The 22,070-nt window shown below is 47.9% G+C and overlaps 1 protein-coding gene across 4 annotated transcripts in view; it reads right to left on the minus strand.

Annotated features, from left to right (window-relative positions):
* The window catches only part of USP9X (ubiquitin specific peptidase 9 X-linked), a 1,749,911-nt gene that overhangs the window by 441,275 nt on the left and 1,286,566 nt on the right, over window positions 1-22,070 (minus strand). For all 4 annotated transcript variants that reach the window (XM_086934127.1, XM_086934125.1, XM_086934124.1 and 1 more), the window contains 2 exons: window positions 20,764-20,971; window positions 3,514-3,734 (listed from right to left, as the gene is read on the minus strand). In XM_086934127.1, coding sequence (XP_086790253.1) covers window positions 3,514-3,734; window positions 20,764-20,971 — 429 coding nt within the window. The remainder of the gene's footprint in view (window positions 1-3,513; window positions 3,735-20,763; window positions 20,972-22,070) is intronic.

Raw genomic sequence — 22,070 nt, forward strand, 5'->3', positions numbered from 1 at the left:
CTATGTTTGTTGATTACTTTTTGTTTACTTGGGTGGTGCAATTGGATTCCTACATCAGGGACACAAAAGATTTTTTAAACAAAATCATGAGTGTAGAATGGGATCCCAGCTATCTATTCATAGTCCTTGACAACACTAGCCTCTATACCTGCATTGCACATGAGGATGGAGTGAAAGCAGTGAATTTTTATCTGGGGAAACGCCAATTGCGGTACTCACAACATAATGCCATGCTTGTTGAATTTATTGAATTTTGCCTGACATATAACATCTTTTTATTCGAGGAACAACACTACCGACAGCTCACGGGTACGGCAATGGGCACCTGCTTTGCCCCCAGCTATGCGAACTTGTTCGTTGGCTGGTGGGAGGAGCGGGTGCCCAAAACCTACCATAGGGACACTGCCACAGGTCGGGTGATTAGGTGGTATCGATACATCGATGACCTGTGTATCATCTGGCAGGGAACTGTAGACTCTGCTAATCAATATATCGATCTCCTCAACAGAAATGGATTAAACTTAGATTCTCGGGCACAGTGAGTCCAGTGGCAGTGGACTACCTGGACCTGAGGGTCTATGTTGAGGAAGGAATTCTGCAGACCACCCTGTACCGCAAACCTACTGCTGGCAACTCTATATTGTTTGCCAGAAGTAGCCATCCATGCAAACTCCTCCAAAGTATCCCCTACAGGGAACTATTGAGGCTAAAAAGAAATTGCTCAAAAGAGGGTGAGTTTGAGAAGGCGGCAGCAGCAAGCATGGCCAGGTTCAAAGGTAGGGGCTATGATCACATGGTCCTACTAGACACATTACAAAAAGTAAGAAACATTCCAAGGACTCAATTACTGATGGATAAGGACAAGGCTACAGATTGTAAAGGGAAGTTCCGGATGGTAACTCCCTATTCGGCAGAGGCCAATCACCTAAAAAGAATGCTTAAAAAGCATTGGCCTATTCTTTTAACTGACAGCATCATTGGTGAGGACATTTCACCACATCCTCTGGTGACCTTCAAAAAAGCTAGGTCTCTTAGGGATGTCCTAGTGAGGAGTCACTTGGACAAACCACCGGAAAGGTTAAGTACTCCTAAACAAATGATGGGTTTCTACCCTTGCAGCAAATGCAAGGCCTGCGCGAACAGCAGGAGGACATTGACATATACGATTCCAGAGATTGAGACTAACAAAAAGATCAAAAGGTTCATCACATGCAGTACTCCATACGTGGTATATTGCCTGGTATGCCCATGCGGACTCCGCTATATAGGGAGCACAGTTCACCCAGTTAAGATCAGGGTGTTAGAGCACATGCGGGCAATTGATAAGATCTACCAGGCATACCCAGTTGCGCGTCACTTTGCCGATAAAACATGGCAGTGACCACAGTAAACTACAATTTTATGGTCCGGACCATGTTCCTCTAAATGTACGCGGGGGAGACAGACTGAAGCAGTTACGGAGATTAGAATCCCGGTACATAATTGACCTCCTCACGAAACATCCGAGAGGTCTTAACTGCGGAGAAGAACTGTCTGTCCATATAGGCCAATAAGATTACAGTTAGATATCTGATATTGAATACAATAATGTTAACCAACAGAAAATAAGCATTACAAACTACCATCAAGTTGATTATTAGGTTAACACCTTAAATTTAGGATTTTGCAGCACTCTGCACTTTGCATTCTGTAGAATTTGCACTTTATTGCCTTGTAGTTCAGTTACAATCATTGATTCATTTGTCGGGCTTTGCACTCTGTGCTGAATCGTTGGATGAATTAATGGATACAGTATAATTTGTAATTTTAGGGTGTTGGGGTGAGGAATAATGTACATTTTAGCTGCCACAAGTTAATCACAAACTATTTGGATTGCATGACAATCTATGAATTTATGACGTGCTCCAAAGAGAGGATCAACGGGCAACAAAGGTGAAAAAATTAGGTGTTTTTGACATGTAAATTTAGACTTTCTGATGAAATGTGGCCATAGAAGGATAATAGCCGATCCACGGCTTTATGACAGTGTCTTGTCAGGTCTACAAACATATTAAGTGCACAAATTTGATTTGTGGATAATTTAGGTACAATTATTTTGTTTGGGTTAATTAAATCATGCATTTATTCAACTTATGTAAGTTTTGATATATGAACTGCTTTTTGTACTGTGTTGCAGACCTGGTTCGGTTAAATATTTATCTATTATAAAATGTCCGCCGCATTTACAAGGGTGCGCCTGCCATCCTTCAATGTTCATCACCCTGTTTTGCGGTCAAAAGCATGGCGTTTTCAATGTGCCGGTAACATTGACAAAGGCACTTCTGCATAAACGAGTCTGCTGTTTGTGTGGTCACCGTGAGCTAAATAAAGAAAGTTGAAGTCACCCCGGGAGTGCGGTATTTCTCTTTGTGAGGAATTGGAACTTCAAAAAATAATATATATATATAATATATTAAATATATATATATATATGGAAAGTGCTACTTTTAGCAAGGTTACCCCCCACTTGTTGCGTGATTCTGAATGTAAGTTAGACTGAATTTCCAGTGGGTCCCTGCTAATCAGGTTCCAAGTGCCTGTGTTCTTTCCCAAAACTGTACCTTTGTTTCCACAATTAGCACACCTCTGGCTTACATATAAGCCCCTTGTAAAAAAGGTACCAGTGATACCAAGGGCATTGTGACCAAAGAGGGTCTCTAAGGGCTGCAGCATGTATTTATGCCACCCTCAGAGACTCAACACCAAACACATGAACCCTGCGGCGCAACTAAAAGGGAAGAGACGACATGGATATAGATATATATATATATATATATATATATATATATATATAGTCCAAGGTTGATCTGCTCTCTGCCTAAGCGACAGCAGGAAAGGGGGAAGAGAGTAGGGATAAGATATTTTTTTCTTACTGGTGTAAGTTTTAATCCCATCATTTTCAAGTGAATCAAGATGCTAGAGTGATTGTTATGAACTCTTACCTTTGGACGATTCTAGGTGTGCAGTAGTGTGGCTCACTGGTTAGAGGCGGCAGACCCGAGAGCAGAGGACGGCCCGGGACCAGGGTTCGATTCCCGACGCGGCAGGTTTCTGGACCAGGGTCAGCGGACTTGATAATTCTCTCGCCTCGGTGCCCACTCTGATCAGCGATCACACTCGGCAACTCTGGGCATAAGCTTGCCTCATCTGCACTAACGGCCCCACCAGACCGCCGGGGATGCCTGGTCTCACCCTGGAGATACCCATTAAGGGACCATCTCTCAGGGAAGCCAGGAAGGGTTTCGCAGCGGTCGAAGCGCGGAGATACTCCTCCGGGAGTCGATCCTAGCGCTATATAAACTTGCAATTAATTAATTAATTAATTATGCCCCCCCCCAAAAAATGTGCACCTCTTTTAAGTCAATGCATATCTGGAAAATCTTTACAATGTTGGTACAAGGAATACTTTAATAGATTTGTCTATTGCATAAATGCACGAATGGTAAAAAAAAAAAGAATTTTCTGCAAAGTTACCTCATTGTCCTGTTTCTCGTCTCCAGACATGTCATCATCAACATCACTTCCTGTTCCTTCAATCGCTAAAATACCATTCCTGATGGATGGAATCATGTACAACTGTTGAATTACAGAGTTCATGTAACAGGTGGCACCAGCATTTTTTAAGCCTACAAATCCTTTCAGAGGGCGAGGGCCAACTGGTGGTAGGTATTCCCATTCTGTAAGTGCTTCACAACCTTGCAAAATGATGAAAATTTGCAAACAGTTATTGTCAGCCACATTAATAAAATTAAAAAGTCATATTTTTTTTTACACAACATAATTCTTGCACTCTTCAGATTCCTGAGATTTGAATCATTCAACTTGAAACAATTTGAAATGCTTTCTAAGATCGGCATCCTTCTTATGTCCACCATGTTGAATATTTCATGTCACAAAGAATAGGAATTAAGAACTCTACAATTCCTTACCTTAGAATATCCCCAGGCGTCAGACTGGATCCGGAAATTTTTGCGTAGCAATACCCCTGTGCGTCGTTAGGCGTCGTCTCTGGCTCCGCGTCTGTCGTCGGAGTACTTAGACGCCGCTCATGCGCGCTGACGTCAGTTCTTAGACACAGCTTTTCCGCGCCAGATACGCAGAGCCATGCTAGAACCAACACTGGTGCCAAGAAACTAGGGCCCTGAAAGGGGATGACCTTAACCCTAGGTATCAGTTCACAGAACGGGGAGGATGGGTGGGGCGGTAAGGAATCTAATACCAACTACTGTTTCTTACAGATATATCGTTACCGAAGGTAAGTAACTTGTTCATCTGAAAGAAACAGGTTAGTATTAGATTCCTTACCTTAGAATAGATACCCCAGCAATACCAACCCCGGTGGTAGGTCTGCGAACCAATACTCACACCAGAAAGTCCTGGAGGACAGAACGGCCAAAGAAGCCATCCCTCCGGACTTGACTGTCCAGGCAGTAGTGCCTCGCAAAGGTGTGCAGCGAGGCCCACGTAGCCGCCTGGCAAATGTCCTGCAGGGGGGACTCCCCCGACCCAGGGCAGTAGTAGCCGCCGTGGCCAGAGTGGAATGGGCCCTCAGCCCAACTGGAGGCTCCTTTCTAGCCAAGGAGTAGCACGCCTTGATGCATAAGACGACCCACCGAGAGATGGTCCGTTTATGCACCGCCCGTCCCTTCTTCACACCCACGTAATCAACAAAGAGTTGGTCATCCACCCAGAACTGGTGTGTGCGATCCACATAGAATGAATATTATTAACAGTTGGTTCATACGGGTGCAACGTTTTTCTTTCACTATCTCAGTGATATCTGTAACATTCAATTGACACTTTACTAAATGAAGGTATTTCAACGAAAGATTCTTCCTAAAAGACACTTTCTTAAAAAACAGAATCCAAACCATCTATATCTTCATGTAACGTTTTATGAATTGTATTCATTCATGTATGCTTCAAATATTCATCATTTACAAAAGGCTGAAAGGTGAACAATCAGTGCAATTCGTGACATTTAGTGCTCTGTGCTCACGGCGCAAGTGTGGCAAACAAAATATACAGGTATTATTTACAAATGGGACATAAAAAGAGGATTTATCATGGCCTACATTCTCCAATATTCAACTGTATACTGCCTTTGTCAATATTCAATACAGGATTTTGCCATTATAGGTTCAATATATTGTACGTCGAAGTTTCGACCCTCTGGAAGCGCCCTTTTTGGCGTCAAGGCGGGTCTTCCTCAGGACTGTGTGGGACAAGGGAAACAGCCTAAGGGCATCTGGTGGTGAGGGAACTGAGGGAATCAGCTCTGTCAAAGGCAGTATACAGTTGAATATTGGAGAATATAGGCCATCATAAATCCTCTTTTTATGTCCCATTTGTAAATGATGAATATTTGAAGCATACATGAATGAATACAATTCATAAAACGTTACATGAAGATATAGATGGTTTGGATTCTGTTTAAGAAAGTGTCTTTTAGGAAGAATCTTTTGTTGAAATACCTTTATTTAGTAAAGTGTCAATTGAATGTTACAGATATCACTGAGATAGTGAAAGAAATACGTTGCACCCGTATGAACCAACTGTTGATAATATTGGTTTGCTGCCCAGGTTCATAAGGGATACTGGGTTAACCCCATTGGTTACAGAAGTACCACATAGAATGAAAGCGCACGTTTTGGGTCCAGACGATGGAGCCGCTCTTCATCCTTTGAGGGATGCGGAGGCGGGAAGAAGGAGGGCAATGTGATGGACTGCCCGATGTGAAAAGCAGAGACTACCTTGGGCAGGAAAGATGGTTTTGTACGCAACACCACTTTGTCCGGATGCACAGACAGGAAAGGGGGTTTGCAAGATAGAGCCTGGAGCTCACTCACTCTCCTAGCAGAGGTGATGGCAACCAGGAAAGCTGTCTTCAAGGTGAGAGGACGGAGAGGACAAGAATGAAGTGGCTCAAAGGGAGCGCACATCAGGAAAGTAAGAACCAGGTTCAAGTCCCACTGAGGCATCACAAAGGGAACAGGTGGAAGCATGTGTGTGATGCCCTTCAGAAAACGAGTTACTATAGGGGACTTGAACAAAGAAGGTTACTTTTGAACCCTCCTGAGGCACAGCCGGGAGTAGCAAGGAAAACTGAGCATAACTTTGTTTTAAAACTGTAAAATTTCACTTTGCTTTTAAAATCACTCACCTTCCCTGTCACATCACTGCAGTGTGCAGGCACCCTTTCCTGCTGAAAAACGAGCACTGGTAAGGGCAAAAATGCTGTTTTCCCGCCAACTTCATTCCCCTCTCCCTGACTGGGATACGCCCACTTTGAGGCCACGCCTCTTGCATTGCTCCCTCCCTACAAATATGTGCATGTTCCGGAAGCGCAGCGGACGAGCGCAGCGGGTGCGACGAATGCGCGCCGAAGGCGCGCATAAGGCAAGCTCGTCTGTGCTCATCCGTGCCGAGACCGGGCCAAGGGCCAGAACCTCTGATCAATCTCCGCGACAGGCTCCCCACATCTACCCCAAATCCACATTGATGGCACTGCGCACGCCTAACACCGACTGCGCTCAATATAATCCACACTCATGGTCAGATACCACAAAATTTACATGTCCTCACTGCAACGTGAAGCTGCAGATAACGAATGAAAAAATCAAAACGCATGCTGTCACTGCATCTATGTCTTCCGACATCACCGCTGCACTAATCAATGCACGATCCCTTGTCAAGCACCGGCAAGAAATACACGATCTTATTATCAACAACAACCTTGATTGTCTCTTTCTCACGGAGACATGGACGGATGGAGCATCTGATCCTGACATGGCAGTTGCGACCCCCCCAGCCTATAACGCCTATCGCCTAGATAGAGTGGGGCACCGCGGAGGAGGACTAGCCATCATCGCCCGCGACCACATAACGGTCAGAATATCTCACATCCACTCCACCTCCTGCGAAGCCCTTCTTTTCGATCTGAAACTCACCCCATCGTTTCATTTTAAAGGCATCCTCCTATATCGACCACCAGGCTCTCGCACCAACTTTCTAGCAAATCTGGGTGCAATACTAGAGGCTCCAGCGCTGGAAGACTCATTTATATTATTGGGCGACTTGAACTTCCATCTTGAGAATGCAGCTGACAAAGATACCCATTCCTTGATATCAGACATGCACACCATGAGTCTGCGGCAACTGGTAACCACCCCCACCCATATAGCCGGTCACACGCTAGATGGCATTTTTACTAATATGCAAGGCATTAATATAATAGATACCTTACCAATGCCATGGACCGACCACTTGACCATTTTAATAAAAACATCAGTCACATTAAATAGACTCAGACCCCACTCTGTACCGAAACCACAAAATATTAAAGTTTGGAAGGACATCGATCACGCTGAGCTAACGAGCCTACTTGAAAAAACTTGTCCTGACTCAACATTTGATCCAAACTTGGCCACACGACAATTTCAGGAGTGGATAGGTACCGCCACCCAATCCTTAGCCCCAACTAAAAAATTCTCTAGAAATAGAGCAACGCCATCAGCCCCATGGTTTACAGAGGAGCTCAGTATTAAGAGGCAATTCTGTAGAAACAGGGAGAGACATTGGCGCAGATCCTACAGCGCTGAAAGCAAGACCAGCTATAAGGAAGCACTCGGACAATACAAAGCCCTTATAGTCGAGACAAAAAAATCCTATTTCACGGAACAAATCAATTCCGCTAAAAACTCAAGTAAAAAACTTTTTGAGATAACTAAGGTTTTAGCGGGAAACACACCGGACCTGAATCCTCCACAATCCCAAGTCTTTTGTGATTCTCTGGCTGACTTCTTTTCCACAAAGGTGAATGATATATATCAAGCATTCTCCACAAAAACAGTAATCAGCCCCCCCACATCTAACAACGGGACTAACAATATCGAACTTTCTCAGTTCTTAGACCTTGGAGAAACACAAATCAAGGAAATAACGGCCACAATCAAATCAGGCTCAGCATTAGATCCTTGCCCTCTAAAAGTCATTCGTCCGATCATGGACTATCTCTCCCCTGAAATTGTATCAATCTGAAACACAATGTTCAGAACTGGGATATACCCAGACTCCCTTAAAAACACCTTGGTCAAACCCCTACTTAAGAAAGCTAATCTGGACAAGGACCAACCAAAAAACTACCGCCCCATAGCCAGTCTCCCCTTTTTAGCCAAGGTAGTGGAAAAGGCTATGAACTCACAACTCTCAGAGTTCATAGAAAAACATCAACTACTGGACAACACCCAATTTGGTTTCCGCAAGTTCCACGGAACCGAAACTGTCTTAATAAAAGCTACAGAGGACATAAGAGTGATCCGGGACCAGGGAGGTACAGCAATACTCGTACTGCTCGATCTGTCGGCGGCCTTCGACACGGTCGACCACAAGATCCTGGTCGACCATGCTGAAAACCTGGGCATCCGCCACATGGCTAGAAATCTGCTTGCCTCCTTCTTGGCCGGTAGATCACAGGTGGTCACACTGGGGCCCTTCCAATCGCACAAGCTGTCACTACCATGTGGGGTTCCCCAAGGCTCATCCCTTAGTCCGACACTATTCAATATCTACGTGTCGGACCTGGCCTCTGTCATCAAGGGCTATGGGATGAGCCTTACCTCGTACGCGGATGACACCCAGCTTGTGTTGGCCATCAACGGGAATGGAGACAAGGTAGCTGAAAACTTCCAAGAGGGCATGCGGGCGATCAGTGAGTGGATGGCCTCTAACTACCTAAAGTTAAATGCTGAAAAAACGGAGGTCGTCATATTTGGACATCTCTCCCCCGGATGGTCAAACACCTGGTGGCCCCCAACGCACGGAACACCACCTACACCAGCCATCACCGTCAGAAATCTGGGGGTGATTTTTGACAATAAATTAAATTTCATGGCCCACTCAAATAAAATAGCAGCAACAGCCCATCACAAACTTAGGCTGATCAAGAAAATCATGCCGTTTCTACCAACCTCAGCAGGTAAGACGCTGGTAAGCGCCCTCGTGCTGTCATCTCTTGACTATTGTAACGGCTTATTCATCAACGCCCAAGCAAGAGTGACCAACAAAATGCAGACCATCCAGAATGCTGCAGCCCGCCTCTTGTCTGGAATCCCAAAGTTCTCACCAATCTCTGAGACTATAAGAGACCTGCATTGGCTCAAGATTCGAAACAGGATCAAGTTTAAAGCGCTGTGCATACACTATAAAGCACTGCACAACTGTGGTCCACATTTCCTGAAATCCCATCTCAGATACCAGTACTCCATAAGATCGCTCTGATCTAACAACCTTAAAATCCTTCAAATACCACGAACAAAAACAGTTAACTGGGGCAATAGAAGCTTCCTTGTGGCAGCTCCCAGGTTATGGAACTCCCTGCCAGCTTCCATCAAAGACAGCCCATCCCTGATGCATTTCCGCAGAAAGATAAAGACCTGGCTGTTTGATCAAGAATAGTTACCGGCCTAACCTCGGGAATACATTCAAAGTTTCTAGCGCCGAGACGTCTACGGGCAATTGTACGCGCTGTATAAATCTCAAAAATAAATAAATAAATAAGGTTGATCAGGCAGCCTTAGGAAGGCCGAAAGGGCAGAAAGGTAGCCCTTGATAGTGCCCAGAGCAGAGCCCTGCTGGGCAAGAGAAAGAAGGAAGAGAAGAACTTCAGAACGAGGGGCAGAAAGGGGATCAACAGCCTTTGCTGTGCACCATGCCACAAATTTGTTCCACCTGCAGGCGTATACCGACTTTGTGGAGGAACACCTGGCTGCCACAATCACATCACAGACTTCAGGAAGCAAGTCAAATGGCCTCAACTGCCACCGCTCAATCTCCACGCATGTAGGTGGAGACTGGACAGGTTCGGGTGGAGGACCGTCCCCTGCTGCTGCGTCAGAAGGTCCTCCTGAAGAGGTAGATGAATCGGGGGATCGACTGACATGCTGAGTGGCTCGGGATACCAGTGCCTTTGTGCGCAGTCCGGAGACACAAGGATGACTTGGGCCCGGTCGCGCCGGATCTTCTTCAGCACTCTGGGCAGAAGTGGTATAGGCGGAAGAGCGTACAACAGACCGCAGATCCACTAGTGACAAATAGCGTCACCGAGCGAGGGCTGCCTTGGAAATTCCAACGCGCAGAAATGATGACATAGCGCATTTTCTGTGACGAATAGATCTAACTAAGGCTCTCCCGACTGCTGAAAGAGGCCTTGCGCCACGTCCGAGTTAAGACGCCATTCATGATCCATCATGCACCGGCGGCTGAGTCAGTCAACCTGCCAGGTGTTAAACCACCAGGGTGACGCCCTGGTGTTCCAGCCATTGCCAGAGGCGCAGAGCCTCCTGACAAAAGGTCCACGACCCCACTTGCTCTGTTTGTTGCAGTACCACATGGCGGTGGTGTTGTCCGTGAACACCTGCACTACACACACCCGGACAGAGGGAAGGAATGCTTTCAGTGCAAGCCGGATTGCCAGCAGCTCCACAAGGTTGATGTGGAGCCGGGACTCCGCCGGAGACCAGAGGCCTCTGATCTCTGCCCTCCCATGTGGCCCCCCCTGCCCCGGAGGGATGCATCCGTCAAAAGTACGTGCTCCGGTTGGGGTAGGGAGAGGGATCTGCTGCAGACCCAATCGCAGTCCATGAGCCTCTTCTCCAACTGTCTCGCAGTGCCCTCTGAGATCCGGACGTGGTCGGACAGGTTGTCCTGATGCTGGGCCCACTGAAACTTCAGGTCCCACTGCAGAGCCCGCATCCGCCACCTAGCGTGATGCACCAGAAGGATGCTGGAGGCCATCAGCCCCAGAAGCCGCAGCGTCAACCTGACAGACTCAGGATAAAGGCTGAAAGATCGGAATCAGAGCCTGAATATCCCAAACCCGCTTTTCGGGAGAATAAACCCAAAACTGCGCCGAGTCCAGAACCGTTCCGATGAAGGGGAGCTTCGGAGAGGGGCACAGGTGTAACTTCGGCACATTGATAGAGAACCCCAGCAGGTGCAGGAGGTCAGTCGTAGTCTGGAGGTGGTGGATGACTGCCTGGGGCGAGCCCGCCTTCAACAACCAGTCGTTGAGATAGGGGAAGACTGAGACCCCTGATCTGCGCAGATGAGCTGCGACCACCGCCATCACTTTCGTGAACACCCGAGGGGCGCTGGTAAGGCCAAAGGGGAGCACGGTAAACTGAAAGTGCTAACGTGAACCGCAGGTAACGACGGTGGGCAGGCAGGACGGGAATATGGAAATATGCGTCCTGCAAGTCCAACGCTACCATCCAATCTCCAGGACTTTGAGGCAGACGCTGCGGGGGCGGATGTGGACTGACCTTGCCATTGTTCGCCGGCACCGCCACAGCGGTTACCATGTCCGCGTTGAGGTTTGTTCTGCGGCCTGTGGCTAGCTGGACATGTGGGAGCGCCCCTTCCTTGGCCACAAAAGGGGCGAAAAGCAGAGGTTTGCTGGCGTTGGCCGAGGCACAAGGACTTGAAACACTCCAAAACACTGTCCGCCTTGGCACCAAAGAGGCGACCGCCATCAAAAGCATGTCCATAAGGGTGGCCTGGACATCCCCCGAAAAGTAGGCAGACTTCAGCCAGGCGTGGCGGCAAACCGCCACTGTCGTTGCAACCGCCCTACCCAACGAGTCCGTGGTATCAAGTCCATACTGTATCGAATAGCGTGCTGCATCCAGTCCCTCCGCTAGGGCTTGGGTAAGCTTTGCCTGGACCTCCACCGGGCACTGCAGCAGCACTTCCGCAACCGTAGCCCACAGAGAGTGGGTGTAACGGCCCAAAAGGCAGGCGGTGTTGACAGACCGCAACCCCAAACTCAGGGAGGAGAATAGTTTCCTCCCAAACTGATCTACCTTTTGGACTCCCGATTTGGAGGAGCGGTCTGGAATGCGGTCTGTAGAGGCCTGGATCACCAGGCTCTCGGGGGTGGGGTGAACGGACAGGAAGCTGGGGTCGCCTGGAGCCGGGCGGTGGCGTCAGGCCACGTTCCGATCTACAGGAATGCCCGTAGAGGGCTTGGACCAGGTTCCCACCAGAACGTCAGTGAGGGCTTCGTTAAACGGCAGGAGAGGCTCCGAGGAGCTTGCCTGCGGTTTGAGCACCTCAGTGAGGAGGTTAGTCCTCACGGCCGCGACAGGGAGCTCAAGAGCCAAGTCCTTGGCTGCCCTAGTCAACACCATGCTGTAAGCAGCCCCCTCCTCCGTACCCACGGTAGGAGGGGAGACAAATCCAGTGTCGGGTGAAGTGTCAAGACCACTGGCCTCCCCCAGCTCATCTGCCCAGTACTGGCTCAACTGGCACTGCAGTGCCAGAGGGTCCTCAGACCCCTCCCAGTTCTCCTTGTCATCCATCTCCTGATAGTCAGGGAAAATTGTTGGAGCCGGGTCGTCGATGAATGACTCACCGATCGGCATCGAAGACGACGCCGGGTGGCACCGGTCCGGCGCTGGACCAGAACCAGGGACGTCGTCGTCTAGGGACGGTGTCGGGGAAGACACCCTTGGGGACGGCACCAGCGGAGGGGTCGTAAGGTCCACTGGCGACGTCCCGGATCCAGGCCTGAATCCTGAGGTGTCGGGACCAAAGCACCCGCCGGGGCCGGAGCCGCTGGCCCGCTAGGGCTCCCAGATGGACCCGCGGGGCCCGAAGGCGCCTCAGCAGGGTCCGACGGAGGGAAGTGAGATCTCATGGCCGTGAGGAAAGCACTAATCTCCTCCGGCGTCACGTGCAGCCCAGGGAAGGGCGGGTATGGAGCTGGACGCGGCGCTTGCGGCTCGGGGGGAGCCGCGTTGGCGGCGTCGCCCGAACCCCCGGCCGCATTGCGCGAGTGTCGGGGGGAGTCGGAAGAGTGATGACGCTTCTACAACTTCTTTTTCGAGTGCCTCGACTTACCTGAGGACTTGGAGCCCGACAAGTGCTGCTGACTCGTCGAGCGGTGATGACTGCCGCCCTGCGACCGGTCCCTCAACCTCCTCCTGGATCGGGACCTCAAGCGGCGCGGGGCCGAGTGCCGGAGCTCGAGCAGCTTACGGGACCGCTCCCGCCTAGCCTTCGAGGTCAAAGCCCGGCAGTCGGGGCACGACTTATCATCGTGGTCGGCCCCGAGACAGTAAAGGCACCGACGGTGGGGGTCGGTCACAGACATCAAGCGGTGACAGTCCTCGCAAGGTTTGAAACCAGGCATCCCTATCGGCATCGCGAGTCGAGGGTCGACTCAAAAAGTGAACAAAATAGATCTAAAAAGTTAGTCAAAAAATGACAGAGTACTGCTCTTCCCGGACCTGCGCTTGCTGGCGCGCAAAAAAGAAGAACTGACGTCAGCGCGGGAGGGTGGCGTCTACGTGCTCCGACGACGTCATCCCGGCGATCTTGACGCCGATGACGGACGCGGATCCGCAGACGCCTACCGACGCGCAGGGGTACTGCTACGCAAAACTTTCCGGATCCAGTCTGACGCCTGGGGATATTTCTAAGGTAAGGAATCTAACACTAACCTGTTTCTTTCAGATAAACCTGTGATTTAAATAACGTGGGCTGGACTGGCAGCCTCAAGAAGGCAGACAAAGCTGAAAGGTACCCTTTAAGAGTGTGCAGAGCAGAGCCATGCTGGGCAAGGGTCAAAAGAACAAGTTGCTTACCTTCGGTAACACTTTTTCTGGTAGATACAATATCTGCTTGTGGATTCCTCACCTTGTGAATATCCCCCTTGCGTCAGCAACATTCGGAAATTGTTTCGTAGCTTCGCGCCGACGTGGGCGACGTCATAGAGGCACGGCATCGCGCGCGACTCCGCTGACGTCACCGACACCATATTAGGCCCACGCCGGCGTGATGACATCAGTTCCGCCCTTTTGTCCGTGCTTTCGAGGCACACGGACGGACCAATGACAGTAGAAATATACATAGTATACACAGTACACAAACATCAAGGTAACAAGCAGTGTGAAACAAATGCAATAAAACATTTGAAATAATCAATTCCTTGACAATAAAGTAAATATATTACAGTAACTCAGGTATAGAAGAGTGGACAACGGGGAGGCGGGTGGGTCAGTGAGGAATCCACAGGCAGATATTGTATCTACCAGAAAAAGCGTTACCGAAGGTAAGTAACTTGTTCTTCTGATAGATACATCTGCCAGTGGATTCCTCACCTTGTGAATAGATTCCCACAGCAGTCCCCACTCCCGGAGGAGGGTGTCCACTCTTCTATACCAAGAAATCCTGGAGGACAGAGCGTGCAAAGCGGCCGTCCTCCCTCACTTCGGAATATAAGCAGTTATGCTTCGCGAAAGTGTGGAGGGAGGCCCAAGTCGCAGCTCTGCAAATGTCCTCTACAGGCACACCTCTAGCCAAAGCAGATGTTGCAGACGTTGCTCTAGTGGAATGAGCCCTTATACCCTCTGGAGGTTCCTTACCCGCCAGGGAGTAGCAGATCTTGATGCATAAAATTAACCATCTTGATAGCGTGCGCTTGTGCACTACCTTCCCCTTCCTGCAGCCAGCAAATCCGACAAACAGCTGGTCATCTGACCTGAACTCACTCGTTCTGTCCAGGTAAAAGCTCACCGCCCTTTTAGGGTCCAAGTGGTGAAGTCTCTCCTCCTCCTTGGAAGGATGAGGGGGAGGATAAAAGGTAGGAAGGGTAATGGACTGCCCCAGGTGTAATGGAGTTACCACCTTTGGCAGAAAAGCAGCCCTGGTCCTGAGAACCATCCGATCAGCATGAATGGATAAAAACGGGGGCTTTGAACTTAGAGCTTGAAGCTCACTTACCCTCCTTGCCGAGGTAATTGCTATCAGAAAAACAGTTTTAAAGGACAAAAGCCTCAAGGGACACATGTGTAATGGTTCGAAAGGCGAACCCATTAGAAAAGTTAGTACACGGTTTAAGTCCCACTGAGGTACAATAAAAGGAGTTGGCGGAAATTTATTGGTTAGGCTCTTGATGAACCGTAAAACAATAGGTGACTTAAACAAAGAGGCCTTTTTGCCAAACAGACCAGATCCGTCAAATGGCAGATCCAATAACGCAGACTGGACATCCGTGGAAAACTCAGAAGACTTTAGCCATGCAGCTCTCCTCGTAGCCACCAAAGAGCCCATTAACCTAGCCAAAGAATCCGCTGTGTCTAAGCCACTCTGGATTACCTGCCTTGCTGCAGCCTGAGTGTCCGAAATTACCTCCTGGAAGTCCTTTCTATCATCTTCCGGTAACTTTGGCACCAATTGCTTCACAGTGTCCATAAGGATGTGGATATAACGTCCCATCAGACAGGTCACATTTGTGGACTCTAGCGCCATGCTGGCAGAGGAGAAAATCTTTTTAGCAGCATGATCCCGTCTTCTCGACTCCTTTTCTGCAGGTACCAGTGGGAATGCTCCTGTTGACTTCCTGGAACAGGCAGCCTGCACCACTAAACTCTCAGGCAGAGGGTGAGTGGACAAAAATTCAGGGTCATCTGGAGCAACTCTGTATCTCCTGGCAACAGCACTAGATACTGCAGGAGCCGACAAAGGTTTCTTCCAAACATCCAAAATTGGCTCTGCCAGTGCATCATTAAACGGCAGAATTTGTTCAACCACTGACGATGGAGAGTGAAGGACCTCCGTAAGAAGGTTCGATTTAAACTCAGCAGTTGGTAGAGTAATGTTCAGCAAACTTGCCGCCTTCCTTATCACCATATGGTAAGGAGCCACATCCTTAGAGGGTGCATCCGGCACTGAAACTAAATCCCACTCAGGAGACAGTTCAAGGCCACTAGCCACTGATAGGTCATCAAATGGGTCCTCAGACTCCTGTAGCTCACCCTCCTCCAAATTACCTTCTCGAAACCTTTCTTCCTCCAAAAGCCTCTGGGCTTCACGCCTCGACCTGTGCTTCAAATACGAGGCTGACTGATCCACCATCGACTCAGACGGCGCCAACGTTGGACGAGCGATTTTCGTACGAGGTCGATCAGGGTTCGGCATCGGATTTGATGGATTCGGTGTCTATGGAATAGGCGTCGACGGCTTCGGCGTCGATGGCTTCAGAGTCGAAGGCCTCGCTGGCGTCGGAAAATGCCAATGCGGCACCGGAGCCGGCATGAAGGGCATAAAGGGCGCAGGAGCATAGGTCTGGGGAACACCCAAACCATACGCCAACGGACCCGTGGGACCAGCAGGAGCCCCAGTGGGATACATAGCCCCGTTATATATCCCGAACATCGCGTTCAGGAACTGCGACGGATCCTGACCTGGAGCCGGGAATGCAGGGTACATACCCCCGGGCTGCTCATGAGGGCGTGGAGTCAATTCGACGCCGACCTCCTCCTCGGGCTCGTGCACCGGAGTCGATGGACCCACTGGCAACGGAGTCTCTCCCTCACCAACCACCTCCTCCTCACCTTCATCCTCCCGACCTGAAGGATGGGATGGAAACGGAGATGGATTCGCTACCTGCTCCGGTGAACCTGGCGAATTCGCAGGCGACACTTCACCCTCGGCGTCCTACTCTTCCGAAGCCGAAGACACCACGACCTTTTCAACCAGCTTCACCTGCGACTTCATCTTTGAACCAGAGCCCTTCCTCGAATGATGCCTGGACTCATGGGTTCTCTTCTTGTGTTTCTTCTTTGAAGAATGTGATGCATGGGCTGAAGTCGAGTCCGAGCGCGACCTCGATCGAGACCTTGAACGCCAAGTTCGCGACCTCGTACTTTTCTTCTCTTTTCTGCCTTTAAGTTTCGCCACGAGAAGCTTGGTTTCTCTCTCTCGGAGGGCCTTGGAAGTCATTTTCCTACAAGACTGGCAGTCCTCGACATAGTGGTCGGAGCTTAAGCACCATATACAGCACTCGTGTGGATCCGTAATGGACATAGTCTTCCCACACTCGCCACAAGCCTTAACCCCGGTCTTCTTCAAAGACATGTCAAGTGAGAAGACAAGAAGCACAATTATCACAATGTAACAAAGTTACAGCAATTGCTACGGACGACCCCTAGAAAACCGTTAGCGTCGACAACGCGGAAAAAAGGGAACTAATGTAATCATGCCGGCGTGGGCCTAATATGGTGTCGGTGATGTCAGCGGAGTCGCGCACGATGCCGTGCCTCCATGACGTCGCCCACGTCGGCGTGAAGCGACGAAAGAATTTCTGAATGTTGCTGATGCAAGGGGGATATTCACAAGGTGAGGAATCCACTGGCAGATGTATCTATCAGAATAAACAATTACGAAATGAGAGAGGGGAGCAGAAAGAGGATCAATACATTTTTCTGTATAGTATTTTACAACTGTGTTCCACCTGCAGGTCCATGACCTCAGCTAGCCTTCTCACCACCATAGCATATGAAGCGCTCTCCTCCGTAGCCATGGTAGGGGGAGAAAGACTTGAATCTGAAGAGGTATACAGTCCACTGGCCTTACCAAATTCCACATGTTAGCCCATTTCATTCACAGACTGGTCTTGTAAAAGGTCCAGCGACTCCTCACAACCTTCCGCCATTCCTAGCTCTTCAAAATAAGGCTGAGAAACCAACCTAGGACCCAGGGGTGCTGTCGGCACTGGAATCTGCATCGGTAGGTGTGGATTCGACCGAGGTGGACCAGATGTCACTTCCGGGGTGGATGCTGCAGTCACGTGGAGCTGACCGATGCCACCAACCAGCGTGCAAGGGTATTGTTCAAGCGAAAGTCTTCTGGATCCAGCCTGGGAAATTCAAAGGTAAGGCATCTGCAGCTAGATGTCTCTATCTGATCCTGTGTGCATAGATGGAAATGACCTGCTGCCTTGCTTTGTCCTTTTTCTTTGCACTTCTTAGGCTGTAGTCTGACTTGAGTCCTGGCTGCGGTGTGCTGAGAACCACAGGAGATGGTGAGATTGCCTGCAAGATAACCTGGGGTGCTGGTAGCGATAGCTTTAGAATCAAGTGAAGCCAGACTGGTAGTTGTGCAGGACATGGCTAGCATTAATGTGATTTTGGCACTGAACAGAATGTTCTTTCAATATTCTTGCCAGTTAATGGTAGTTGGATGATAAGCCGGTAGTCAGCAAGGCCATTAGAGATTTATGTGAAAAAGTAATCTGGACCCCTCCCATTTCATTATCAGTGTCCTGAGAGACAGAAGGTGCATCCTGCACTGGATCAGAATCAGATGTGAAGAGAGCTTCAAGCCCCAGACAGTACTTCCATACCGGCAGAAGTCTGGATAAGAGTCAGTGTGAAATTATAATTGATTGCACCTTTGTGGTCTCAAAGAGACAGGAGTCTGGAGGGAGCTGTTGTCGGTAAAGTGTACAAGATCAGAATTTGCTCTTGGGCCAGCGTTGGTATTAAAGCAACTGGTATTGACTATATTTAAAGGCAGCTATTACCTATGGGTTTGAAGACGGCCTGGGAAATTCATGGCGTGCCACTATCAATTGAGGGATTGGGTCAGATTTGGATAACCTAGAAGGGCGATTCCTGTTGGAGATACTAGACAACCTACACAAGTGGGGTACTGATTTTTATTAGGAGGTGAACAGGAATGATAGGCAGTGAGACTTACCAATTCCTTAAAACTCTGGAACTTTCACACAGACATGAGGGAAAAATAATTGCAGCTAATGTTTGATGTTTGGCAGGGCAAGAAGATTAAGAGAAAGTTGCGACACCCACACAAATCACACCACCCAGGTCGGTTTGGTTGTCTAGTTTTCAGAAATATCTGGAATAGGTATGTTTCCACAGACCAAAATACTGCAGCTTTCCTCATTTCAAGAAAGATTACATTTCAATGGAAAAAATCTTGATCTCTGTGTTTTGCATTTTGGGAAATTTTTCTGTGAAGAATGACAGGCCCCACTAATATAACGGGTACCATATTTTTACGAGAAATTTGGAAAAAAACTTAATAGTAAGACATTTGTTATTATCTACTGAACTTCTCTCCATTTTATTCCAAACGTACGCGAGTAAGAAACAACATTTTCCAACCCGCCCACTGAATCACATGATGACATGGATAACCTCAAATTTAAAGCTGTACGAATAACCACTATTTCAAAACTAAATTTCTTGGGCACATTTTTAAATGTCTAGCATACCCCTTTTAAGTCCTAAGATGTTACCTTATTATGTAGCGCATATTGGTGATAAAATGAAAAATCATTACAAGATTCAGTTCGAATCATTGCTCTGAGTATCACACGTTTTTAGACAATCAAGTACAGTATATCCCAGCGACCGCAAGAATAGGACTGGCATATTGTTTTTATTACATTTGTAACTCAGACATTGTAGGAAAAAATTGCAGGTGGAAACATTGTCACCAATTTAGATTTTTTTCCTACCCATTTGCATTAGTTTTTGATCTCACTAAAACTTCTCTGAGAAAATCATGAGTGATCTACACCAATGACCCTTTGCTAAACTGAAAATTGTGCACTAGAAATATACACCTTTCTGGGTCACTTATGTGTTTCACAAATCTTTCTCCCATGAACTGCAAGTAGGTCAGAACAGCAAAAAATAGGAAATCTTACAGAACACTTATGTTTTTTTTACTAATAATTCTACCTGTTTCTGAAAGCTGAGAAGAGGATAGAAGATTGGCCCTAGCTAGCACAGCAAACCTTTTGTTGATGCCATTCTTAGGGGGGAAAAACCACATACTTTCTTGCACAGCACGTTTTTCGAACAAAAAATGATGGTCTTGTTTTGGCTATTTTCTTAACTTCCATCCAGGGAAATTTGCCAAACCATGGGTACTTTTAGAATCCCCTTGACTATGGAAAATGACACAATTACCCTGCACATCTTTAGTGTAAAAACAAAAATGTTATGAAGGCTCAGCACGTAAGGAAATAAAGGACTGCTGACATAAAACCACAACTATAGCCTCTGATAGTCCTGGCATTCGTTTTGCTAGAGGCCAAGATCGAATTTTAGGCTGTAGGGCTGAGCATTTGCATCTTGTTAATATTTAGTTTCCTAGCAGTAATGTTTGTCAATTCATTAAAGAAAGTGATGTCATCCAATGGCAATGTTCTAAGGGCAATACAAAATGGAGCTACTGGAGAGTGCCTAGCTCGAACTCCGGAAAAGAGTAGAGATAGGGTACTCCTGATGGCATTCTTATGGTAGATAGTGTAGAGTGTATGTGGCGCCACCTTAGTGTTCCTGATCAGGACACACACCTGGGAGAGAGCTCTAGTGTTTTTGTATTGTCTTTTCAAGCAAGATTTGCTAATGGATAAAAGGAGGAGTTATATTAGAAGAGATTGCTGACATGTTACTTTTAGATTACGTTCTGATGAATTCGGAAGGAGTGGCACTTAATAGAGATATTGGGTCAAAAGTTTGTGCAGCTCCTGAGTCTCTGCTGAAGGATGTTGTTCAATATCCTGGACTCTTTAAAGCTTACAAAGGAGCTCTGAACACTGTGCATGGTTTTGAACACAAGGTAGACATAATTGGATTTCGGAAGTGGTTTCGATTGTTGATCCTGTCTCCCTTTCCAGGGTGGGTGAAGAATCAAGAAAGTGGAAGTCAAGACAGATATGTTGACAGAGATATGGATACGTTTATCATTAATAGAAATACTGTGACAATTTAAGGTTATTAATTACAACAGTTTGATTACTAAAATAATTGCAGGTTTTGACAAATGCAGTCTCAAGTATACAGGAAAATTCTAGCATGAATACAACAAACTTATTTTGATGGAAGTAGAAATTAATGAAAGTACCTATGTAATACATATCAGTCAAGGTATCAACAATTTGTTTGAGGTTCCGGACACATCCCACTGCTAAAGCTACCAGCAGCTCAAATCCAGCATTAATGGCAGCCGGGGTACTACATACTGGTATGGCCTGTTCTGCTGGCAACTCTCCGCTTTTCATGTACTGTAAATATACATTTGAAGCTGGAAATATGAAGTCATCAATCAATTCCTGCAATGAACAGAAAAAGGTATCAACAACGGTAACAGTTTAGATGTGAGATTATTTTAATGATCAATGAAGAATGTGTGCTTAAAGCACAAGTTACTACTTGTGTAATTATATATCTGTAAGAGACATTAGTTAGTGATAGATTCCTTACCTTAGAATATCCCCAGGCGTCAGACTGGATCTGGAAAATTTTGCGTAGCAATACCCCTGCGCGCCGGCAGGCATCGTCCGCGGCTCCGCGTCCGTCGTCGGCACCGGAATGACGTCGGAGTACTTAGACGCCACCCATGCGCGCTGACGTCAGTTCTGATACACAGCTTTTCCGCGCCAGATACGCAGAGCCATGAAAGAACCAACACTGGTGCCATGAAACTAGGGCCCTGAAAGGGGATGACCTTAACCCTAGATATTGGTTCGCAGAACGGGGAGGATGGGTGGGTCGGTAAGGAATCTATCACTAACTAATGTCTCTTACAGATATAATGTTACACAAGTAGTAACTTGTGCATCTGAAAGAGACATGTTAGTGATAGATTTCTTACCTTAGAATACATACCCCAGCAATACCAACCCCGGTGGTGGGTCTGCGAACCAATAATCACACCAGAAAGTCCTGGAGGACAGAACGGCCAAAGAAGCCATCCCTCCGGACTTGGCTGTCCAGGCAATAATGTCTTGCAAACGTGTGCAGCGAGGCCCACGTAGCTGCCTGGCAAATATCCTGCAAGGGCACTCCTCGGCCCAGGGCAGTGGTAGTCGCCATGGCCCGGGTAGAATGAGCCCGTAGTCCCACAGGGGGTTCCTTCTTTGCCAAGGAGTAACACGCCTGGATACACAAGATGATCCACCACGAGATGGTCCGCTTGTGCACCACCTTTCCTTTCTTAGCGCCCACGTAACCAACAAAGAGTTGGTCATCCACCCGGAACTGGCGTGTGCGATCCAGATAGTAAGAGAGCGCACGTTTTGGGTCCAGACGGTGGAGCCTCTACTCCTCTTTCGAGGGATGCGGAGGCGGAAAGAAGGTGGGCTGCCCGATGTGGAAGGCCGTGACAACCTTGGGCAGGAACGAAGGTCTCGTCCGCAACACAACCTTGTC

Source organism: Lissotriton vulgaris, chromosome 8, assembly GCF_964263255.1.
Source record: "Lissotriton vulgaris chromosome 8, aLisVul1.2, whole genome shotgun sequence".
NCBI lineage: Eukaryota > Metazoa > Chordata > Amphibia > Caudata > Salamandridae > Lissotriton > Lissotriton vulgaris.